Consider the following 25,609-nt stretch of genomic DNA (forward strand, 5'->3'; position numbering starts at 1 on the left):
TAAAAATTAGTTACCTTTTAATATGGCAAGAAAACAACCAGTCATGATGTTTTCATCTCATTGTCAAACAAATCACTTCAAAATGTAGGTTACCTTCACACGTTCGTCCAAAATTCCAGCATCCAATCTGAGCACTGTGCACCCGGCAACTTTCCTTCAATTTGCAAGTGGCCAAACAGCGTCCATGTGTCTTATGCTCTTCTTAGCACGACAGCATCAGATAACTTGGCTACACAGAGGGGCTCAGTTTCGCTCGCCCGGATGCTTTATCTGAGATTGATGCGCCTTTCTGTCGGCACCCGTCTCTGTCAAATAAATTATCAATATTCCATGTTTCTATTTGGACAGGCAATGAGGTACAGCGGGCCAGGCCCCCTAAGGCCTGCTCATAATGTCAGCTCTGCTTCTGAGTCTAGCAGCACAGAAAATCAATTTGCTAAGTAAATTATAAGTGCTCTGCAAGTCCCAGCAAAAAGGTTCGTCCAGAAACCTTTGCAACATTTAAACATTAAAGGTTCCTCCAAGAACCCCTCAACTAACCAATGCTGCTAATATTAACCCATTAACTGCAATGTGTTTTTGAGAAACTCCAGGGTTTGTTGAAAATCTCAAGGGTTCCTTGAGTTACCCCTCATTCTAAGAGTGTATAGTGCACTACTTTTGTCCAGAGACATATGGGCCCTGGTAAAATGTAGTGCACTACATAGGGAATACAGTGCCATTTAGGACACAACCTTAGAGACATTGAGAACTACAAACTAGTACCATGTAGGCCTATATGATCTGCAATGCATAACATGTAGCCCTATTTGTCCCAAATAAATATTTATTGAAATAGGGCCTTAACTACACTGAACAAAAATATAAATGCAACATGCAGCAAATTCAAAGATTTAACTGAGTTACAGTTCATAGAAGAAAATCAGTTAATTTAAATAAATGTATTAGGCCCTAATCTATGGATTTCACATGACTGGACAGGGGCGCAGCCATGGGTGAAGAAGCTGAATGTGGAGATCCTTAGCTGGCGTGGTTACACATGGTCTGCGGTTGTGAGGCCAGTTGGACGTACTACCAAATTCTCTAAAACAAAGTTGAAGGTGGCTTATGGTAGAGAAAGGAACAGCTCTAGTGGGCATTCCTGCAGTCAGCATGCCAATTGCTCCCTCAAAAAACTTGAGACATCTGTGGTATTGTGTTGTGTGACAAAACTGCACATTTTATAGTGGTCTTTTATTGTCCCCAGCACAAGGTGCACCTGTATAATGATCATGCTGTTTAATCAGCTTCTTTATATGCCACAAATAAATGGATTATCTTGGCTGAGGAGAAATGCTCACTTACAGGAATGTTCACAAATTTGTGCACAACATTTTAGATAAATATATGCCTTTTGAGTGTATGGAACATTCGTGGGATCTTTTATTTCAGCTCATGAAACATGAGACCAACACTTTACATGTTGCTAGTAGAAAGAGGAGGAAAGGAAGACAGAAGGTGCTCTTTGGTAAACGGGGTGAATTGGTCATCAAAAAAGAAAGGAGGACCAAGGCACTCTTCATATAATTAATTAAAATGCCTTTATTCGTATGGTATGTTCAAAAGAAACAAACGTTTTTTTTAAATTACGCGTTTCAGCTGCATGGCCTTCGTCAGGGAGTGCATGCAGCTGAAACGTGTCGTTTAAAAAAACAACAACGTTTGTTTCTTTTGAACATGCCATACTAATAAAGGCATTTTAATTAATTATATGAAGAGTACCTTGGTCCTCCTTTCTTTTTTGACTTTACATTTTGCATTTATATTTTTGTTCAGCATTATTTCAATTTCAATATTTTTGGGGGCAACTAAAATGCAATATGTCATCATCAGCCCTTAAGCCCCTACAGCCTTCAGGTCACCCAAAAGTATGCCCATCACAGTAACATCACTGTACTTGGGTGCTACCATGGAAACTCACACTAAACGTAGTTGATGAAAATCCTGTGAACATATTTTAATTTCTACAGCCTACATCTGCACCCAATTGAGTCATCAATTGAGACTATATCTGGAAAAGAACAGGACTTGTAGTTTCTTCTTTATCCAGACATATTCAGCTTTCTAAAATAGCAGAAATCTTAGGCCTATATACATGGGATCAAAGGGACTTCTGAGCTCAGCTAGATTATGTGAGAAGCAAACTTCTGAGTGCTCTGAATACAAATGAGTCGATGTAAAAATCGCAGAAGAGTAGGCTATGACGAGGAGAATGTTATTGGGCAGACTCTGATGCACCCTATCTCGTGATAGTCAACGCTTTCTCGAAGCTATTCTCACCTTGATTATGTAAAATGGAAAAAAGCCTTATTTAATGTCTAGGAAAATATATAGCAGGTGTTTGTTGTCGGATTCACAGATTCAATAGTGGAAGTGACTCCCCCACTTTCTAACATGTAACGCACTTTCTAACATGTAATGTCTGTCGTGACGTCACGTCTGTATTTCACAGGAGCCCGAGCTGCAGCATAGACTTCAGCACCAAAGCGAGAGGACAGCCAGCTCCGGATAAGCAGCGCGCGGACACTGGTTTAATGCACGAGCGTGGACAGAGAAAATACAGACACAGCGTCCAATTTGCTCGGTCGGAAATTATCCCAACATCTCCAAGTCAGCCATTCTACCCTTCACTTATAACTAATATCAGTTGACTCACGGACAGTCCGGCCATTGACAAAACAGCTGTTCTCACCCATCACGCTTGTTGATTACAGAGCCAGGCAAAGCAGGGGGGAAGAAGAACCACATCCCGACCAGACCAGCTCTGACATCTTCCAGAAACGCACCGTCTCTAACTTCCCTCACTGATCAACCTAATCACAACGGGAAATGGAGATCATTAAAGTAGATAAAGCAGACAAAGCACCAGGTAAGCCACTTATTTAGTCATTTAATAACAGACTGGGTGTGTGTGAAATAATCACAGCGTGTGTTGTGTGTATTGAATAAGTGGGTCTGGTGGCGTGGCAGTGCGTGGCCCACGCCTTTGTGTGAGTAGACTGCGGTACTTGGAGCTCGTACACAGAACAGCCGCCTTGCCGCTTAGCCTTCATGAAAATAGCAGTGGTGGACTAAGGTGTGGTTTATTTGGCTACGAACATCTGTGTATGTCTCCTGCTGCTGAGGGCGTAGAGCATCCATAGGCTACGACCACTCGCCTTTGTAAGGCTACCTCGTTGCTTTTGTTTTCAGCGAATGGCTGACAGAAAGAACCCTGATGCAGCAAATTTACTCAGGTTAGCGTTTTTCGTCATGAATCTTGTTCTGGAGGTAGCTCTGCAGAGCGGTCAACTGCCACAGACACAAAGTCATAACATCGGATTTTAAACATAACCCTAACGTTAACCCTAACCTTAACCACACGGCTAACTTGAATTCCTAACCCTAGCCATGAATTAAGACCAAAAAAATAATTGTTGTTTTCTTGAATTTCATATAGCCAATCTTGACTTTGCTGCTGGCCCATCTAGCGGGAATCGCTCAGTTCTGCCTCCAGGGCAAGATTCATGACAATAAACGTCAACCTGCCAAATGTACAGCTCCCGTAGGGTTTCGGGAGGGGAAGGGTGGGTTCTCTCAATTCTCTGACTATGGGCAAGGCTAAAGGCCCACACGCATTATCATTACACATGTAGCCTGTGTTCTAGCCTACTTCGACACCTGATATAAGAGGAGTAGCATATTGGTTGATAAAACGTGTTTTGAGTTGACCGGACTTTTATAATAATGATATTAAAATTAGGTTCAGTCAAATAATTCCTACACCTGCCTGAATTTCATCTGGGCTTCCTATTAAATACCCGTGCTTCATGGGCCATGGCACATGTTATACATGTCAATAGCCAATTCATGATGTTGTCAATTCGCAGGGTTGGGGAGTAACGGATTTACATGTAAGGGATTACAAAAACGGTAACAGTAATCTGTTATGTTACCAGCAAAAATATTGTAATCATATTACAGATACTCTTGAAAAACTAGATGATTTACTTTGAGGATTTACTTTTAAATTCAGAAAGGATGTTTGGGCAAAAAAATATTTGACACTTCTCTATTTTCTCAATAACATTCAAGTCAGCATTGAAAAAAGGCGCACGTTTAAGTTTTTTCCACCTGAGAGAGTCTGACCACAAGTCAGAGACACCAAATGTGTTTGATGGATCGCGGGAAAAGAGCAGGAATAGGCTACAGTCCAAGCTATGTCTTCCAATGGTGCGACAGCTGTCGGCATCCAAAGATTATCCAACTTGAATAAAAGCTTGGAGTTAAGGATGACAGCAGTGTTACTGATATAGCGCATGGATGTGAATCACACTCCTGCTCTCTCATTTAGCTATTTGCACCTTACGGATTGTGGTTGTTGTGGACGGCTGCTCACAAATCTAAATGTGTGTTTGAACCCAATGTTTGAATTCAAGACGCCTATCAATCTTTGTTTTTGAAACCAGTGGACAGCCAGACAGCCAAATGCGGTCTTGCAACAGCTGCTTAGTGCAGATGCAAGCCTATGGAATACAAGTGGGGCTTTTATTGCTCAAGCTAATTCATGTTTATAGATAAAACAAATCCATAGGCCTAATGGACACATGCTCAAACTTGCACACTTTTGATAGACTTAAAGAGTCGATCTGGAGATGCTACATCCATTTTTTGACTTACGAATTATGTACATAGTACCAGTCAAAAGTTTGGACACACACTCATTCCAGGGTTTTTCTTAATTTTTTACTATTTTCTACATTGTAGAATAAGAGTGAAGACATCAAAACTATGAAATAAAACATATGGAATCATGTAGAAACCAAAATATATTTTATATTTGAGATTGTTCAAAGTAGCCACCCTTTGCCTTGATGACAGCTTTGCACACTCTTGGCATTCTCTGAACCAGCTTCATGAGGTAGTCACCTGGAATGCATTTCAATTAACAGGTGTGCTTTGTTAAAAGTTAATTTGTGGATTTTCTTTCCTTCTTAATGCATTTGAGCCAATCAGTTTTGTTGTGACAAGGTAGGGGTGATATACAGAAGATAGTCCTATTTGGTAAAAGACCAAGTCTGTCACGCCCTGATTTGTTTCACCGGTCTTGGTTGGTTGTCTGTGATTGTCTCCACCCACCTCCAGGTGTCTCCTGTTTTCCCCATTAGTCCCCGGTGTATTTATCCCTGTGTTTCCTGCCTCTCTGTGCCAGTTTGTCTTGTTTTTCCAAGTCAACCAGCGTTTCTCCTAGCTCCTATTTTTCCCAGTCTCTGTTTTCTCGTAGCCCTCCTGGTTTTGACCCTTGCCTATCCTGACACCAAATCCGCCTGCCTGACCACTCTGCCTGTTCTGACCTCGAGCTGCCTATCCCCTAGTACTGTTTGGACTCAGACCTGTTCACTGAACCCCTGCCTGTCCTGACCTCGAGCCTGCCTATCGCCTGGTACTGTTTGGACTCTGACCTGTCCCCGACCTGCCTTTTGCCTACCCCTTTTGGTATAATAAATATCGGAGCTCAACCATCTGCCTCCTGTGTCTGCATTTGCGTCTCGCCTTGTGCCCTTATAAAGTCCATATTATGGCAAGAACAGCTCAAATAAGCAAAGACAAACGACAGTCCATCATTACATTAAGACATGAAGGTCAGTCAATCTGGAAAATGCCAAGAACTTTGAAAGTTTCTTCAACCATCAAACCATCAAGCACTATGATGAAACTGGCTCTCGTGAGGACCGCCACAGGAAAGGAAGACCCAGAGTTACCTCTGCTGCAGAGGATAAATTCATTAGTTAACTGCACCTCAGATTGCAGCCCAAATTCATGTTCACAGAGTACAAGTAACCGGCACATCTCAACATCAACTGTTCAGAGGAGACTGTGTGAATCAGGCCTTCATGGTCGAATTGCTGCAAAGAAACCACTACTAAAGGACACCAATAAGAAGAAGATACTTTCTTGGGCAAAGAAACACAAGCATTGGACAATAGATCGTTGGAAATCTGTCCTTTGGTCTGATGAGTCCAAATTTGAGATTTTTGGTTCCAACAGCCATGTCTTTGTGAGACGCAGAGTAGGTGAACGGATGATCTCTGCATGTGTGGTTACCACCATGAAGCATGGACAAGGAGGTGTGATGGTGTGCGTGTGCTTTGCTGGTGACACTGTCTGTGATTTATTTAGAATTCAAGGCACACTTAACCAGAATGGCAACCACAGCATTCTTCAGCGATACGCCATCTCATCTGTTTAGTGGGACTATCATTTGTTTATCAACAGGACAATGACCCAAAATGCACCTCCAGGCTGTGTAAGGGCTTTTTGACCAAGAAGGAAAGTGGTGGAGTGCTGCATCAGATGTCCTGGCCTCCACAATCACCCAACCTCAACCCAATTGAGGTGGTTTGGGATGAGTTGGACCGCAGAGTGAAAGAAAAGAAGCCAACAAGTGCTCAGCATGTGTGGGAATTCCTTCAAGACTTTTGGAAAAGCATTCCTCATGAAGCTGGTTGAGAGAATGCCAAGAGTGTGCAAAGCTGTCATCAAGACAAAGGGTGGCTACTTTGAAGAATCTCAAACATTTATTTTGATTTGTTTAATACTTTTTTGGTTACTACATGATTCCATATGTGTTATTTCATAGTTTTGATGTCTTCACTATTATTCTACAATGTAGAAAATAGTAAAAATAAAGAAAAGCCCTTGAATGAGTAGGTGTGTCCAAACGTTTGACTGGTACTGTATATATCCATTGATTCTTGAGGAATATAACTTGCCTCATGAGCTTAGTTTAACTGTCACACTCCACGAGAACCCAAAATATAAGCTTGTTTTTCTCCAATGTTTTTAAACATTGTAAATGTAAACAAACATTGTATAGCCTCATAACATGGTTAAAACAATCATTTTGATATCATGGATGGTCAGTCCTTGCATCCATAGCTCTGTCTTTTCATCTGAAAGTGGTTACATTTCTCCAGGCCCATCCCTCAGCTTTTTACCAAAACAGAGGCGGGGCGATCGTTTTGTTATTGTTTCATCTGTGCATTTTCCCTTTAAACAGCTGCATATTATCAATATATAAAAGTGTCACCAACAAAAAGGTTAACAGTAGGCCTATAGCAAATGCAACATATGGCATTCATTTTTCACATGTAAATAGCACTTTCCAGTAGTGCTCAAAGCATGCCATTCCATGAGGGCAGCATTTATTTTTCAGCTCGTTTCAATGAGCCCAATCAGTCCTCCATGACAACAAAATCATAAACAACAGAGTAGGGCTGGCTAATAAGTCCTTAGTTTTGAGGTTATGCTAGGTAAAACAATTTGGTTAATCTATACTTCCATATTTCCAAGTGTTATTTTTGAAGATCAAGGGGTATAACATTTATTGGAATGATTGGAATTCTGATACTTTGATTTTTATGTAAATAAATAATTTAAAATTATTATTATATGTAGTTGAAAGCGATGAGTTAGAAAAAGCCTACATAACCAACCCATAAAGTAAAATTTAACATCCATATATGGCCAGCTATGTAAACTTTAACATTGATTTATCCTGCAATAGATGTTATTCAATTGGTAACATACATTTGTGTCTTCTTCTAATTCCTCTTAATAAGGGCATTACAGAATGTAATCAGATTACGTTACTGAGTTTGGGTAATCCAAAAATTACGTTACTGATTACAATTTTGGGCAAGTAACTAGTAACTGTAACGGATTAGATTTAGAAAGTTACCTACCCAACATTGTCTATTCGTGTGTGTGAGTGTGCTTGGTTTGAGGTTAATGGCTGCCTACTTGTGTGACGAAGCTTATATGTGACGGATGCCCCATACATAAAAGTGTAAACCTGACAATTCTAATGGGACACCTATAGATATCTCCATTCATTACTGGTTATAGGATGGACATTCCCTTACAAAGCTCCCTAATCTTATATCCAAACAGTTTTGCTTTAAAGATGGTATGTCACACACACACACAAAATCAACATTGGATAAATGTTTAGTGATATAATATAACCGCAGATGGTTATGTTCATTGTGTTGTGACTCGCTCATGCTCTGCGAACATTTCCATTTCATCATCCTCTATCCGCCTCTCAGGGCCATGGATGGTTAGTGCTACTGGTGTTTTTGTGTGTGTGCCCAGTGGTCCTAAACACCTCTGGAGCCTTGGATCCTGCTGGCTCAGAACACACACACACACACACACACACACACACACACACACACACACACACACACACACACACACACACACACACACACACACACACACACACACACACACACACTGACTGGAAGGTGGATTATATTATCATTGTTCACCACTGGGAATTACTATAGATGTTTTTGGGTCAAAACATGGTGTCTGATACCATCACAGATCAATATTTTGCTCCGGCCTCTTTCACACAGGCTCTACTTCATCCTTCTTCTCTTTCTCAGTTTTGCCCTGGATTCTGTCCTGAATGTGGGGGAGTGCGTGTGACTGTGTGTAAATGGGTTACATGTGTGTAAATGGGTTACATGTGTGGGATCGGAGTTATTTGCATAGAATTTTCATTCTAGATAAGTGTGGAAGGGAGCCATGTAATGTGAAAGATTGCAGATGCAGAGAAAGGGGGGAACTGGAGAATATAAAGTTGTGAGTTTGACATGGCCTCCAAGATGTCTGAGGAGAGGATGACTTGGCATGCATTTCAACACAATTAGACATGCCCTCCAAGATGTTTGAGGAGAGGATGACTTGGCATGCATTTCAACACAATCAGACATGGCCTCCAAGATGTCTGAAGAGAGGATGACTTGGCATGCATTTCAACACAATTAGACATGGCCTCCAAGATGTCTGAAGAGAGGATGACTTGGCATGCATTTCAACACAATTAGACATGGCCTCCAAGATGTCTGAAGAGAGGATGACTTGGCATGCATTTCAACACAATTAGACATGGCCTCCAAGATGTCTGAAGAGAGGATGACTTGGCATGCATTTCAACACAATTAGACATGGCCTCCAAGATGTCTGAAGAGAGGATGACTTGGCATGCATTTCAACACAATTAGACATGGCCTCCAAGATGTCTGAAGAGAGGATGACTTGACATGCATTTCTGCAACAAACGTCTTGTGAAATAATTATACGCTTACTTTCTTTTCTTATCATGTGTTTGTAATGGTAGCTTTTCATTGAAACTCTATGGTGTTAAAGCTGCAATATACAACCTTTTGGGCCACCGGACCAAATTCACATAGAAATGTGAGTTATAGATCTGACATTAAATCTAGGAAAGGGTCGACGTGCACTATGTGTGGAGCGATTTCTATATAGCGCATCTTTAATGTTGTTCTAAATAGAAGAATCGACTATGGCAATAACTTTTCTACAGGAACATTACTTTAGGTGATAAAGAGTCAAACCCAGAAGCAATTGTGGTAATGCTTTATTTCATGGCGCACACACACACACACACACACACACACACACACACACACACACACACACACACATACATACATACATACATACACACACACACACACACACACACACACACATACACACACACACACGCTGGTGATTCAAGTGACAAAAATGTTGTTTTCCCATTCATATCTGGATCCTGCAAAGTATTTAGCGTTAACGCTGGGACCGCTGATATATGTACAGGGATCCTTGCTCAGACAAGGCGGTACTACATTGGCAACCTGGTCTATTACTGCCGGATACCAAGCACCAGAGGTGTGAACTCGAGTCACATTACTTGGACTCGAGTCAGATTCGAGTCACAAATATGATGACTTGCAACTCGACTTTGACTTTAACACCAATGACTCGTGACTTAACTTGGACTTGAGCCTTTTGACTCGAACTGACTTGATACCCTCCCCAAGCTCAAATATAAAAAATGATGCTATTAAATAAAGTGTGCAGTGCATCAACTCTTCATTTAACGGATTACAGTTTGAATCGGACAGCAGCCAATCAAATTGTGCTAGCTGAGAAAAAGTTGCGTGTGGCAATGCAGAGGAATGTCGGAGGGTGAATTCAGATGGAGCCCTTGGAAAGATGATACCCCAAATTATTATTTTTGGATATAAAGACTACAAAAAACTACGGACTACGGATTGCAACTTGCAAAACATGCGGGAAGAAAATTACAGATGGAGGCGCAACAACTTCCAACATTTGAAGCTACACAAAGAACGGTAAGTCATGGCCGACAGCTATATATAACTTTGCTTGTGTAGCATGTAGGCTAACATAACATTAAGTCAATGAGACTCCACACATTCAGTCAGTGCGGGAACGTGATCATTGCACCCAAGATTGAGCTACAACTGGCTAGGCAGTTGGTAGCCTAAATCCTGCCTGATGTTACTGCTGTTCCTAAAACCATTGATATACGTTAGCCTACTGTAACCACACACAGAGAGGGTGTGTGTGTGTGTGTGTTTGTGTGTGTGTGAGTGAAGGTTGGGCGATTGTGTGGAAGTCTACATCGCCCAATTGCGCCCCATAGCGATCCTCGATAGTCGATCAATCAGGACTAAATTGATGAAGTAAGGGGTGATGGGGAAAAAACTGTGGAGACCGTTGAACACTATTATGGTTAGGAATTCGAACACGTCCGTGTCACGCCCTGGTCTAAGTATTTTGTGTTTTCTTCATGTATTGGGTCAGGCCAGGGTGTGGCATAGAGTTTTTGTATTGTGGTGTGTTTTGTCTTGGGATTTTGGAATGTGTGTATAGTGGGATTGTAGCTTAGTGGGGTGTTCTAGGAGAGTCTATGGCTGTCTGAAGTGGTTCTCAATCAGAGGCAGGTGTTTACCGTTGTCTCTGATTGGGAACCATATTTAGGCAGCCATATTCTTTGGTTGTATTGTGGGTGATTGTCCTGTGTGTCTTGATGTCCTGGTTAGAGGTTAGTAGACACTAGTATAGGCTGTTTTCGGTTTTCGTTTTGTAGTGTTATGTTGTGTGTTACGTTTGTTTATTAAAGATGAATCACAATAGACACGCTGCAGTTTGGTCCGACTCTCCTTCACCATTAGAAAGCCGTTACAGTCCGCCTCTTTTGTTGAAAGAGGGTATATTTATTACAAAACCACACAACATCGCAAACTACTCTACTGAATATTTTACAGACAAAGTGGACAAGTTGAGGAAGGCTCTGATTCCAACTGATGGCTCCATGTCATATACCCTTATAAAATATTACATCATGAAGGAGATGCAATGAATGTTTGAATTTCATCAAGTTGAAAGGGAAGAGGTAGAAAGGATGCTGTTGTCTCTTTCGGATGACAAGTCACCTGGTACAGATAATCTTGACATCAAATTGCTTAGAGTTACAGCTAACCAAATATCAGCCCCAATCTCTCATATTTGTAATAAGTGGAAGAAGCCTAGAAAGAGTCAAAGGTTATTCCACTACCTAAAGATAAAAATCTGCATTCACTGGTCCTAATAATTGTCCTTTAAGCTTGCTGCCTGTGTTAAGACAATAATTGGAAAAACTGGTATCTTTACAAATCAAGGATTATTTCTCATGTAATGGTCTGATAATGGGTTTCCAGCATGCATACAAAGAAGGGCATTCTATGCTGATGACTCTACAATGTATAGCGCAGCATCAGAATGTAACGATAATCAAATGGCTACCCAGACTAATTGCATTTCTCCCCCTCCCCCTTTGGAACACTGCTGCTACTCTCTGTTATTATCTATGCATAGTCACTTTAATAACTCTACCTACATGTACATATTTACTCAATTACCTCGACACCGGTGCCCCCCGCACATTGACACATTGACTCTACCGGTACCCCCTGTATTTAGCCCCGCTATTGTTATTTACTGCTGGTCTTTAAATATTTGTTATTCTTATCTCTTACTTTTTTGTAGGTATTTTCTGAAAACTGCATTGTTGGTTAAGGGGTTGTAAGTAAGCATTTCACATGTGACAAACACAATTTTATTTTATTTAATGTACTGAGTAGTGAACTAAGAATGGTGTCTGAGTCGGTTGATATGAACAAATTGGTGTTGAACATATCTAAAACTAAATGTATTGTGTTTGGTTCAAGATACAGTGGCGCAAAAAAAGTATTTAGTCAGCCACCAATTGTGCAAGTTCTCCCACTTAAAAAGATGAGTGAGGCCTGTAATTTTCATCATAGGTAAACTTCAACTATGACAGACAAAATTAGCATTTTTTATGAATTGATCCCCAATTGAATTTGTCGATTAATAGAACGCATGTAGAGCAAGTGAAAAAAACTAAACTACTAGGCATCATGTTGGACGCAGCTTTATCATGGTCAGGACACATAGATAATATTGTTATTAAGATGGGTAAGGGAATTGTTGTTACAAGAAAATATTCAGAGTATGTAACATCTAGCACTCTGAATCAGGTGATTCAATCCCTGTCCTATCACACTTAGAGTACTGTCCAGTTATATAGTCAATCCCTGGTCCTATCACACTTAGAGTACTGTCTAGTTATATGGTCATCTGCAGCAAAGAAAGATATAAAAAAGCTCCAAATGGCTCAAAACAGGGCTGCCAGATTGCAGTTGAAGTTGGAAGTTGACATACACCTTAGCCAAATACATTTCAACTCAGTTTTTCACAATTCATGACATTTAATCCTAGTAAACATTTCCTGTTTTAGGTCAGTTAGGATCACCACTTTATTTTAAGAATGTGAAATGTCAGAATAATAGTAGACAGAATGATTTATTTCAGCTTTTATTTCTTTCATCACATTCCCTGAGAGAGAGGAGAGGAGCCGACTTCGGTGGAAGTCGTGACATACTTTTACTAAGAGTATTAGTGTATAGGGAATTTACTGACCAGGTCTCTCCAGATCTCCAAACAATGCTATTTCTAGGGTCAATTTTAGATTAATATTATGCTTTTTCAGCCACTCCTAAACCTGAGACCAGAAACAGGCAATCTGAGGGCAATACCAAATCAGATGGTCTATTGATTCAGTATCCTCACAACAAAATCTGCAGAGCTTCGATGATTTTATGGCCCAAATATTCAACATTTTGTTGTACAATAATTTTTGCTGAAAATCAACAAATCGTTACTCTTGCATAATTTTATATATCTACTCATACACCCGTGGCACAGATGTCAACATCCTGATCCTCAAATGAAACTGCTATACTTTCCTAATTGGACCTTTATATTGGGCAGACAGACCAGTTCCCTACCTCTTCCTGCTGCCACCTGCCTCCTCCATTTTTGGGGTAATGCTGTAATCAATTAGTTGTAATCTTGGATTGAGCAGACCTTCCCATACAATTCTGATGACTCCATAAAATACATAACTCTACCATTCCAATTTACATTGGTACATTGTTTGCTGCCTCCACTCATTTGGGATGCACTGTTTCAGTTTCAACTTGGACAAAAACAGATTCATGTAACTAAGGCTTGGAATGTCAATACAATCAAACTAGCAAGGGCAATTAATTAGTCATAATGTGGCTAATAGGCTAGCGCAGTGCTTCCCAAACTTGGGCCATGGGCCACCAGGGGGTGCACGTTTAGATTTTTGCCCTAGCACTACACAGCTGATTACAATAATCAACTAATTATCAAGATTTGATCATTTGAATCAGCTGTGTCGTTTTAAGGCAAAAAACAAAATGTACACCCCTTCGGTTCCTGAGGATCGAGTTTGGGAAACGCTGGGCTATTTTTGTAGCTATTTAACAAGCTTAAAACACAGAGCATAACGTTAGCTAGCTAGATGCTGGTAGGATATTATGTCATTGGAGGAGTGTGTAAGTGACCTACTTTTTCCCCTCATCGATTTTCGGTGGCTACAGCTAGAGATGCAGGTGTCATTTGGTTAGCTAGCAAGACATATGAATGCTTTGCTAGCTAGTTAGTTATGCAGAAATTGAATGACCTTTATCCAGCTAGCATATCTCTTGTGTTCTAATTTCACTCTGGCTATCTACTCCAATTTCAGAGCACTCTCGTCTGACTGCGCCAGAGTGCAGAATAACTGATGAATTTACGAACACGCAACTCCCACTGAATATGACCGGTGTCAGTCAACGTCAGTAAAAAAGTAATTCAATTGTTGCTAGCAGCACAGTTATTCAGTAACGCTCTAGATAACATGTAAACAGTCTAACCAGCTCTGCTAGGGTGAATAAAATGGCCAGTGAGGCGTTCTTTCATTTGTCTCTGGAAGTATCTAGCAAGCTAGCCAACTTTAGCCAGTTACCTTGGGTGCTTGATTGCCGTTGTGAGCAGGTAGCCTAGCGGTTAAGAGCGTTGGGCTAGTAACCAAAAGGTTGCTGGTTCAAATCCCAGAGCCAACTAGGTGAAGAGTTTGTTGATGTGCCCTTGAGCAAGGCACTTTACCCTAATTTATCCTGTAAATTGCTCTGGATAAGAGTGTCTGCTAAACTAAACTGTCATGAATGCTGTGATCAATCCTACTCCTCGGCCAGAGCATGCAGTGTGTGCTCTGAACACTTGGAGACTGAAACGCTCTGAATTCTTGAACAACCCAGAACACGCTGACATACTGGGGGCAAATTATGAATTAGTTGTCGATCAAATGTATTTGGAATTGGGCAGGCATGCAAGTTTCCATTCAGTTGTCAAAACGTGGTTTGGAGCTGCAGAAGGACGAACAGGCAACTATTACTCATTGTTTATCAGTGAAATTGACTGCCAACTAGCTAAAAATGTTTGAGAGGGATTATCTAATATTCCCTCTTTAGATTTTTTTCTCAACTCGCTCTGGCTAGCATTAGTTGTTGATGGTGTTGTTGTGCATAACTGAGGGAGAGAGAGCCTACCTTTTCATGGTTGTTTGATCAATAGGACTGTAAATTTCCCAAATACATGAGGACTCCTGTGATATTTACATATATTTACAATGCGTTCTATTGATCTAAAGTCACACTGTTGCTACTGCCTGTAAATACACATGCCAGTTCAAAGTGAATGATTGCAGGCCCATGTGGCAAATGGCTTAGTTGCATAAATGTAGCTCTGGTTGGCTATGGCGCACTGGTCTGCGTAGACTCTGGTCATGGAGGAGACAATATGTTTTTATTAGGCTTTATTTACAACAGTTTCTAATAATTGTCCAAACGCACGGCCGCTTTCCCACTCTATATTCCTATAGAATTTTCACAAATCCCTTACTATACATTGTTCCCAAACGTTCTATGAATTTATGAAAATGTGAAAATGACCATATCTAATAACCCTTTCTAAATGACCATATTCTTCCTGGGCCTGTATATAAACAGATTTGAATATGATTTAATGTTGCTAAAACGCTGTCAGTTCCACTTTCAGTACCTGGTAAGCAGGAGCCTTTTGGATATTTACCAACAAGTCAATATTCTTTGTTGATCTCAAGCATTGTTGCTGAGAGAGACGAGAGAGAAAGGGAGAGCGAGAGAGAGAGTGTGAAAGGAAGATAGAGACAGAAAGGGAAAGAGGGGTCATAAAGATTCTCATTTAGATCCACCTCCACAGCAGAACAGTGAAAATGAAACAGGGTCTGTTGAATAATTCGTCTTGGGGAACAGTTCAGGTTGCTATCACAAGACATCCCTGTAGAAACCATCCACCAAAACGAATGATGAGCACAATCTAGAGCACTACTTTTGACCAAGGTCCATAGGTAGTAATGCACTACATAAGGAATAATAGGGTGTTATGTTGGTAGCATACATGGACACACAGTGAACTAAGCCCTTTGTACCATGCTGTTTCATTTTAGAAATGTTATAGTCATTTAGCAGACACTCTTATCCAGAGTGACTTACAGGCACAATTAAGGTTAAGTGCCTTGCTCAAGGGCACATTGACAAAAAAAATTCACCTAGTCAACACAGGTAGTCAAACCAGCAACCTTTTAGTTACTAGCCCAGCAGTCTTAACCACTATGCTACTTGCTGTTTCAGACAAAAAGCTGCACCCTAATGCATTTTATATAGTGTAATGCAATTGGAAAATCTTGGCTATGCCTATGTCAGTACTTGATTGCATTATACGATGTGCACCGCCACTGACAAATCAACCTTGCTAAATGCTTCCGTACACAGCTTTGCAAAAATAACTTGAATATAGACAGGGCAAGGGCAATTGTGTGTGTGTGTGGGGGTTCAAAGCAGGTGGGGAGACCGAAATTCCTTTACGTTGAGGACTTCTGTCAAATGATATCAGGTTGTAAGTGGGAATCACATCACAGACAATTTTAGCTAATTATCAACTTTTCAACTACTTGGCATGTTAGCTAAATCTTCCCCTAACCTTAACACTTTTAGCTAACCCTTCCTCTAACCTTAACCTTTTTAGCCAACCCTAACCTTAACGGTAATCCTAACCTTAAAAACCCTTTAACCTAACTCCTAAACTTAACCTTAACCCTAGCCCCTAACCGAGCTAATGTTAGCCAGCTAGCTAACGTTAGCCACCTAGCTGCCTAGTTAGAATTCGTAACATATAAGTTTGGCAAATTCTTAACATATTGTACGTTTTTCAATTTCGTAATATATTGCACATTTATAAAATGAATTATAATTCGTAACATCATACGAAATGGGCGATGGACATTCACAAATTAATACATACCATACGAAACGTAGCATATTATACTAAAGGAAGTGTCTTGGATTTACATACAGAATAATATGAAATGCTCTGAGACCAGGTTGGGATGTCTAGTCAGTCAGTTTCTAGGTGTGGTTAATAAACTAAGCCAAAGCTGTCATAAATGTTTAGGGTGGGTTTACTGGGCACAGATTAAGGCCAGCCTTGGACTAAAAAGCAAGCTCAATAGAGAATCTAGTGCTTCATGGTCCGGGATTAGTCTTAATATGCGTCCGGGATTCATTTGGTTCAGGTCAGCATCACAAACACAACAATTTCAAGGAATTCAGAAATCATCACTTCCAGACACACATCATTTTCATTGAATCAGTATCAATACAATCCCATACAAATAAAATGTTATTTATTGATCCATTACACAGACAACTGAAATGGTTAGTTTTGTTGTCATAGTACCCAGTCCCACCCCACAACAGTACCTCTCCCTTCCTCACCTACAGTTTTACAAAGGGGCAGGCCCTGTCTGTGAGAGGGTGTTTAGGTTCTCCTCTGCTGCTTGGAGTGTAACCTGAGGCCCTGCTGATGGGACAAAAGGGTTTCCGTCTCTCCCTTTCTCACACTCTCCATCAGCCGACCTGCTAGCTAAGAGCCCAGGAGACCCAGACACACACAGTCAAACAAGGTGCTGGGTTACACAATCAATGTCTGTCTGTTTCCCAGATGTAGTGGGGAAAGAACCCAAACAACTTTGGTTGCCAAGAGTGGGACAGTCCCCAGGTCCCCAATGCAGAGTAGTGTTGTGGCTGCTCTGTCAAAGATTTTCATCTGAATGTTAGACTGGTGTTATGTTTGTTTCCCCTACCAGCCACCACCGCCCTGTCTTGGGAGGCCTGGGTTAACATAGTTTTTGAGTAAAAGTGCAAGCACAGTCAAGCTTTAGCTTAAGTATTTGAATAATAGTATTGGAAACCAGGGGCCCTATTTTCGGCGGCCGTTAAGGTGGCGCTAATGTCAAACGGCATGTTAATTTGCAATTTCGTAATGTAAAAACTGCCGCACTGGCATTTTCCAGCCCTAATTTTCCAGCCCTAATGCCAGGTTTGGCTATATCCCTGTCTTAGATAAACTCGCTTGCACTCAGATGGTTGGGTGGAAATATTTGAGGTGTGTCCTTAAAAACATGATCCAAAGTGTTAATTTCAGGCAGCGCTGATAGGGATATTTGAGGCCAACCAACAGCTGATTTTAGCGGTAAACGCAGTTGGTTATGGCATGCTTTTGACAGCGGAAACGCAGCCTATCCAGCCGTGATGCACACTGCCCATATGCGTATGGAACGACAGTAGCCTAATGTGCTTTTAGTGCCTGTATAATTCATATTTAGAAACATAAAACTCATGTTTTTTCCCATTCCATTTGTTTTTATTACAAACCAAGTGCTCTCAATTGCATTTTTTTGTGTCTGTCTAATGCAATCGTGAGGTAATCAAGACTATCGATGAACGGTTTGGCCCCTGAGACCGCTTGGAAATAAATCTTAACCACCAAAGCTTTATTAAAATATCAAGTTTTAGAGGAGTAAAACTGTGAGTTGACGTTATCATTTTATCTATGTGTAGCCGATGTGAAATGGCTAGCTAGTTAGCGGTGGTGCGCACTAGTGGCGTTTCAATCGGTGACGTCACTTGCTCTGAGACCTTGAAGTAGTGGATCCCCTTGCTTTCCAAGGGCCACAGCTTTTGTAGAGCGATGGGTAAACGATGCTTCGAGTGTGACTGTTGACGTGTGCAGAGCGTCCCTGGTTCGCGCCCAGGTCGGGGCGAGGGGACGGATGTAAAGTCTATACTGTTACATATGCATTGTAGGCAGGTCCCGTTTTGGATGTGTAAAACCCTCCATAATCTGCTTTTTTTTTATATTATATGCCCGTGGGATAAATTATGGTGCCTGTAAGTGTGACATAGACTGTTTAAAACAAGTTTTTGTTTTGTTTAGAATTTGATTAGTGTAAGGGTTTTCCTCTTCGTCTGAAGAGGAGAGGCGAGAAGGATCGGAGGACCAATATGCGGCGTGGTAAGTGTCCATGGTTTTTTATTAAAACACATAAACTGAACACTCCATACAAAACTAATAACCGTAACGTGAAATACCGAAACCGAAAACAGTACCGTGTGGTGTAAAACACAGACACAGAAACAATCACCCACAAACAGTGAAACCCAGGCTACCTAAGTATGATTCTCAATCAGAGACAACTAACGACACCTGCCTCTGATTGAGAACCATACTAGGCCGAACACAGAAAACCAACCTAGAAACACAAAACATAGAATGCCCACCCAACTCACATTCTGACCAATTCAAACAAATAACACAAATACTAGGGTCAGAACGTGACAATTAGAATGATTTGTTCTCTTTTTATGCCTTATCAATAATTAATTGAATATTGCTTATTGACAATGTTTTGCATGTCCATGTTCAGTCATAATGCAAATTACAGTAGGCCTAGACCCTATATCCGTGTGAATGCTATTGAAGCCATGCAATTACCTAGAACAATGTGGACTGCAAATGGGTTTAAGTGAACCTATTTAGCAAAGATGGGCGAAACATATTTCGCCATGGAGCACGTTCTGATTGGCCAGTGAGGGGCCAAGCCTCGACAAAACCACAACTTGTTTATTCATCAAAACCCATTATTTCGCGGCAACGCCATCAAGTGCGTCGATAATTATGATAGTGTAAATAGCTAAAATATTTCGGACACATCCTTGAACCTGTGCGTAGATCTACCATTGGGTTAGGTGTATTAAAATAGAGCCCCTAATAGAGTCTGTTATTCATACTTTCTTTACAATAAAACAATCTACATCCATATGATAGGCCCACAAAGAGGTAGGCAGATTGAAGTGGATGATCTTGTCATGCTTGCTTCTGTGACTCTCCAGACTGGGTCATAGAACAGAGGGTGAATGATTCTTTCATAGGCGATTACACAAACACTCTCTCCCTTTCTTCCTTTCTCCTTCCCTCCCTCTCTTTTTCTCTCTCTCTCTCCATTAAACAAACTCACACAACAAACACTATCTCCTCCCTTTAACTCTTTCTCCATTACACAAACACGTACAGCACACAAAAACCCTCCCCTGCCTTCCTCGGTTTCTCTCTCTCTCTCTCTCTACCCTCCACAACCCCCCTAATTGAGTCCTTGTTAGTTCTACTCAGATAATGAGATATGAAGAGTTTCTTTCCAAAAAGCTATACACTGACTATACAAAACATTAAGGACACCTGCTCTTTCCATGACAGACTGACCAGGTGAAAGCAAAAGTCTCCAGTGGTGGAAAAAGTACCCAATTGTCATACTTGAGTGAAAGTAAAGATACCTTAATAGAAAATGACTCCAGTAAAAGTGAAAGTCACCCAGTAAAATACTACTTGGGTAAAAGTCTAAAAGTTTTTGGTTTTAAATATACTTAAGTATCAAAGTAAATGTAATTGCAAAAACATACTTAAATAGCAAAAGTAAAATAAATTATAAATCTCAAATTGCTTATTTTAAGTAAACCAGACGGCACAAATGTATTTTTAAAATGTTATTTACGGATAGCTGGGGGCATACTACAACACGCAGATATAATTTACAAACTAAGAATTTGTGTTTAATGAGTCTTCCAGATCAGAGGCAGTAGTGATGACCAGGGATGTTCTCTTAATAAGTGATTGAATTGGACCATTTTCCTGTACAGCTAAGCATTCAAAAATGTAACGAGTACTTTTGGGTGTCAGAAAATGTATGGAGTAAAAATTATTTTCTTTTGGAATCTAAGTGAAGTAAAAGTAGCCAAACATTTTAATAGTAAAGTAAAGTACAGATATCCTAAAAAACGACTTAAGTAGTACTTTAAAGTATTTTCACTTAACTACTTTACACCAGTGATAATCCCTTATTGATGTCACTTGTTAAATCGACTTCAATCATTGTAGATGAAGGGGAGGAGACAGGTTAAAAAAATGATTTTTAAGCCTTGAGACAATTGAGACATGGATTGTGTATGTGTGCCATTCAGAGAGTGAATGGGAAAGAAAAAATATTTAAGTGCCTTTGGTACTAGGTGCCAGGCGCACCTGTTTGTGTCAAGAACGGCAGCTCTGCTGGGTTTTTCATGCTCAACAGTTTTCCGTGTGTATCAATAATGGTCCACCACCGCAAGGACATCCCTCCCAACTTGACACAACTGTAGGAAGCAACAAAGTCACCATGGGTCAACATCCCTGTGGAAAGCTTTCGACACCTTGTAGAGAGAATGTAGGCTGTTCTGAGAGCGAAGGTGTGTGTGTGGGGGGGCTAGCATGCTCTAATTGTAACGGTAGCATTAGCTCCCTGTTAATTCACAGATTGTTCCATGCTAACAGACTAATCACAAATCTACAGCCATCAATATACTTTAACTTTTTTATTTAACCTTTATTTAACCTTTATTTAACTAGGAAATTTAGTGAAGAACAAATTCTTATTTTACAATGATGGCCTACCCCAGCCAAACCATCCCCTAACCCAGACCACGCTTGGCCAATTGCACGCTGCCCTATGGGACTCTCGATCACGGCCGGTTGTGATACAGCCCGGTATCGAACCAGGGTCTGTAGTGACGCGATTACAAAATAACCAGTCTGATATTGACACGCAAGCAACAAATCACAAATCTACAGCCATCAACATAATGTTGTCCTGCACATCTAATGTGCTTCTTTGTGTCTATTGTGAGAATTAACACAAATCAACTGGGACCGCTGGCTGGAAAGTATTTTCTTTAAAACATAACGCAAGAGTTACGAAGTACGATCCCATCTGTTACACTCAGCACCTTTTCTGTTTACCCATCCCAGTCCTATTTCAGGAGGAGCCGTGTGTGTGTGAGCCCGGCCATCGGAAAAACCTTACTGCTCTCTAGCGCTATACAGTGCATTCGGAAAGTGCTTTGAAAGGCTGGTCATGGCTCACATCAACACCATCATACCAGAAACCCTAGACCCACTCCAATTTGCATACCATCCCAACAGATCCACAGATGATGTAATCTCTATTGCACTCCACACTGCCCTTTCCCATCTGGACAAAAGGAACACCTACGTGAGAATGCCATTCATTGACTACAGCTCAGCATTCAACACCATAGTGCCCTCAAAGCTCATCACTAAACTAAGGACCCTGGGATTAAAAACCACCCCCTGCAACTGGATCCTGGACTTCCTGACAGGCCGCCCCCAGTTGGTAAGGGTAGGTAACTACAGAACTTCCACACTGATCCTCAACACAAGGGCCCCTCAGGGGTGCGTGCTCAGTCCCCTCCTGTACTCCCTGTTCACCCATGACTGCATGGCCAAGCAGGACTCCAACACCATCAAGTTTGCTGACGACCAAACAGTGGCCTGATCACCAACAACGATGAGACAACCAATAGGGAGAAGGTCAGAGAACTTGCAGTGTGGTGCCAGGATAACAACCGCTCCCTCAATGTGATCAAGACAAAGGAGATGATCGTGGACTACAGGAAAAGGAGGGCTGAGCACGCCCCCATTCTCATCAACTGAGCTGTAATGGAGCAGGTTGAGAGCTTTAAGTTCCTTCGTGTCCACATCACCAACGAGTTGTCATGGTCCAAACACACCAAAACAGTCGTGAAGAGGGCCCAACAATGCCTATTCCCCCTCAGGAGACTGAAAAGATTTGCATGGGTCCTCAGATCCTCAAAAAGTTCTACAGCTGCACCATCGAGAGCATTCTGACTGGTTGCATCACCGCCTGGTATGGAAACTGCTTGGCCTCCGACTGCAAGGCACTACATCACTGGGGCCAAGCTTCCTGCCATCCAGGACCTAGTGGGGATAGGTACCTTGTTCCTTGTCAATCATTGGCTTATTGGTGAAATCAGCAATCAGACAATATCTTCAAGTAAATCAATCAAACCTTTATTAATGCAATTGCAGACAGAAGTTGACAATGAAAACACAGCGTGCATGTTTCAGAGTGAGTTTTGCAAAATAAAAAAGGTCCAAGATGCTTTAATATGCTTGCAGTCAACCCCTAGTGATGTAACTGCCTACGTCAACACCTTCTACTCATGAGACCAAGCACATGCATATACAGTTATACAAACTTGCAGGAGAGAACAATAGTCCGGTGTTTTCTAAGGGCTCAGCAGTAATTTTCCACTCCCGTGTGGCTTACAGTGGTATGTCTGACTTGTCTCTTATCTATTTACTAACCTGCAGGGTTCTGTGTCTATGCATCTCTTTTAGACATTTACATTTACATTTAAGTCATTTAGCAGACGCTCTTATCCAGAGCGACTTACAAATTGGTGCGTTCACCTTAAGACATCCAGTGGAACAGCCACTTTACAATAGTGCATCTAAATCTTTTAAGGGGGGTGAGAAGGATTACTTTATCCTATCCTAGGTATTCCTTAAAGAGGTGGGGTTTCAGGTGTCTCCGGAAGGTGGTGATTGACTCCGCTGTCCTGGCGTCGTGAGGGAGTTTGTTCCACCATTGGGGGGCCAGAGCAGCGAACAGTTTTGACTGGGCTGCGCGGGAACTGTACTTCCTCAGTGGTAGGGAGGCGAGCAGGCTAGAGGTGGATGAACGCAGTGCCCTTGTTTGGGTGTAGGGCCTGATCAGAGCCTGGACTTGAGACTAGACTTGAGGCGCTTTCTCACAGACACCCTGTTTTGACAGCAATAACTCACGCATCTCTCAGACCGTTTCTTATAAGAGGCAGAGACTAGAAAAGAACTGTGGAACAGTATTTAAACCTTAATTAAAATGCAGATAATGCTAATCTATGGTCCAGGACCCTGTAACTGTAATGGGGGAGGGGTCTTATAGCCCTTCCCCTTCTATTAATACAACAGAAGCATAACCCATTATTATAATACATCAATTATTTGGTGCAGCCCCTATCATGTCCCCATAAAATGCTCTAGTATCTCCTTCAGCTTCCACCAACACCATCACTCCAGCATGTTCAAGAGCAGTTAGTCATTTTCATACAAATATAAACAGAGACTAGAAAAGAACTGTGGAACAGTATTTAAACCTTAATTAAAATGCATATAATGCTAATCTATGGTCCAGGACCCTGTAACTGTAGTGGGGGAGGGGTCTTATAGCCCGTCCCCTTCTATTAATACAACATAAGCATAATCAATTATTATAATACATCAATAATTTGGTGCAGCCCCTATCATGACCCCAAGGTGGCCCCATCAACCTCCTTAACAGGCGATGTCAGAGGAAGGCCCTAAAAATAGCCAAAGACTCCAGCCACCCTAGTCATAGACTGAACTCTGCTACCACATGGCAAGTGGTTCCAGAGCGCCAAGTCTAGGTCCAAAATGCTTTTTAACAGCTTCTACCCCCAGGCCATAAGTCTCCTGAACAGCTAACCAAATGACTACCCAGACTACTTGCACCCCCCTCCCATATTTATGCTGCTGCTACTCTGTTTATTATCTATGCATATTCACTTTATCTACCTACATGTACATATTACCTCGATTACTTCTGACTAACCTGTGCCCCTGCACATTGACTCGGTACCAGTACTCCTTGTATATAGCCTCGTTACTGTTATTTTATTGTTGCTCTGTTAATTATTTGTTATTTTTCTTAATTAAATGGAAAAAAAGGTTGTTGATGAAAACCTGCTCCAGAGCACTCAGGACCTCAGACTGGGATGAAGGTTCACCTTCCAACAGGACAATGACCCTAAGCACACAGCCAAGATAACGCAGGAGTGGCTTCGGTACAAGTCACTGAATGTCCTTGATTGGCCCAGCCAGAGCCCGGACTTGAACCCGATCGAAGATCTCTGAAACCTGAAAATAGCTGTGCAGCGATGCTCCCCTTCCAACCTGACAGAGCTTGAAAGGATCTGCAGAGAAGAATGGGAGAAACTCCCCAAATAAAGGTGTGCCAAACTTGTAGCGTCATACCCAACGTAACAAAATGTGGAACAAGTCAAGAGGTCAGAATACTTCCCTAATGCACTGTACATCACATCCTGTCCCCACCTGTCACAGACCTATCATACGGGCCCCGCTCACCACTCATGCCTCGTGTCAGCCATCTTCCATTTGTCTCCTCGTGTCAGCCATCTTCCAATTTTCTCCTCACTCTCTCCTGCGTTTTATCTCTCCACCCTCCAATCCCCCATGCTCTCTCTCCCTCTGGTTAATACCGCCTTCCTCTTCTCTCCCCTGTCTATCCCTTCTTTCTTCTCTCGCTCTCTCTGTGAGCTAGAGTGTTTGATGGCTCTGCAGTAGTAGAGGGGAAATGCTGCAGCCATTGAAATCCCTGATGCATTAATGTTGAGAGGAGGCAGAAAGAGACCCTGTCTCATTTTGAGCTCTCTATCTCCCCTCTTTTCACACACACACGCACTTCAGCACATACTGCCTACACTCCCAGTACATGCTTTCTACGTGCTATTTAGTTGTAATATATGCTGTAATTTTATTATAATTTACATTGGCCTGGAATTCCCTAATCGTGAGGGCAGTCATACAAAAGGTTGCTTTCTATTGGAACATTGGCGTGTTCTGTGCTGTGTGATGCACAGTGCTGTTCATCACATGATTGATAGTATATTCTCATGTGTCCTCCCCATACAGTCCTATAGATAAACACATTAAGGTGCACAGTTATGCAGTCCTGCATAGCCATTCTCTCTCTCGCTCTCCCTCTATGCAGAGTAATGAGCTATATGAGTGTGCGACTGAATGGTGGTGCTAAGTAGACCTCTTAATTATTTACAGAGCTCTGCAAATGGACTCGCTCACATCGGAAAGAGCAGGCTGGCTGCACTCTGCCTCAAATTCTCCATCCCAGCTGGAAGTGGTTTGATGGATACTCCTCCTCCTCTTCACACCGGTCTGATAAAAAAAAGTTTCAAACTCTTTC

At 41.5% G+C, this 25,609-nt stretch overlaps 1 protein-coding gene across 1 annotated transcript in view; it reads left to right on the forward strand.

Moving 5' to 3' along the window:
• The first annotated feature begins 2,544 nt into the window (after positions 1 to 2,544).
• Positions 2,545 to 25,609, forward strand: part of LOC115137186 (fibroblast growth factor 12) — a 115,300-nt gene continuing 92,235 nt past the window's right edge. The window contains exon 1 of the mRNA XM_029673330.2: positions 2,545 to 2,908. Within this exon, the coding sequence (XP_029529190.1) occupies positions 2,869 to 2,908 (40 nt within the window). The 5' untranslated portion in view covers positions 2,545 to 2,868. The remainder of the gene's footprint in view (positions 2,909 to 25,609) is intronic.

This window comes from Oncorhynchus nerka, linkage group LG11 (assembly GCF_034236695.1).
Source record: "Oncorhynchus nerka isolate Pitt River linkage group LG11, Oner_Uvic_2.0, whole genome shotgun sequence".
NCBI lineage: Eukaryota > Metazoa > Chordata > Actinopteri > Salmoniformes > Salmonidae > Oncorhynchus > Oncorhynchus nerka.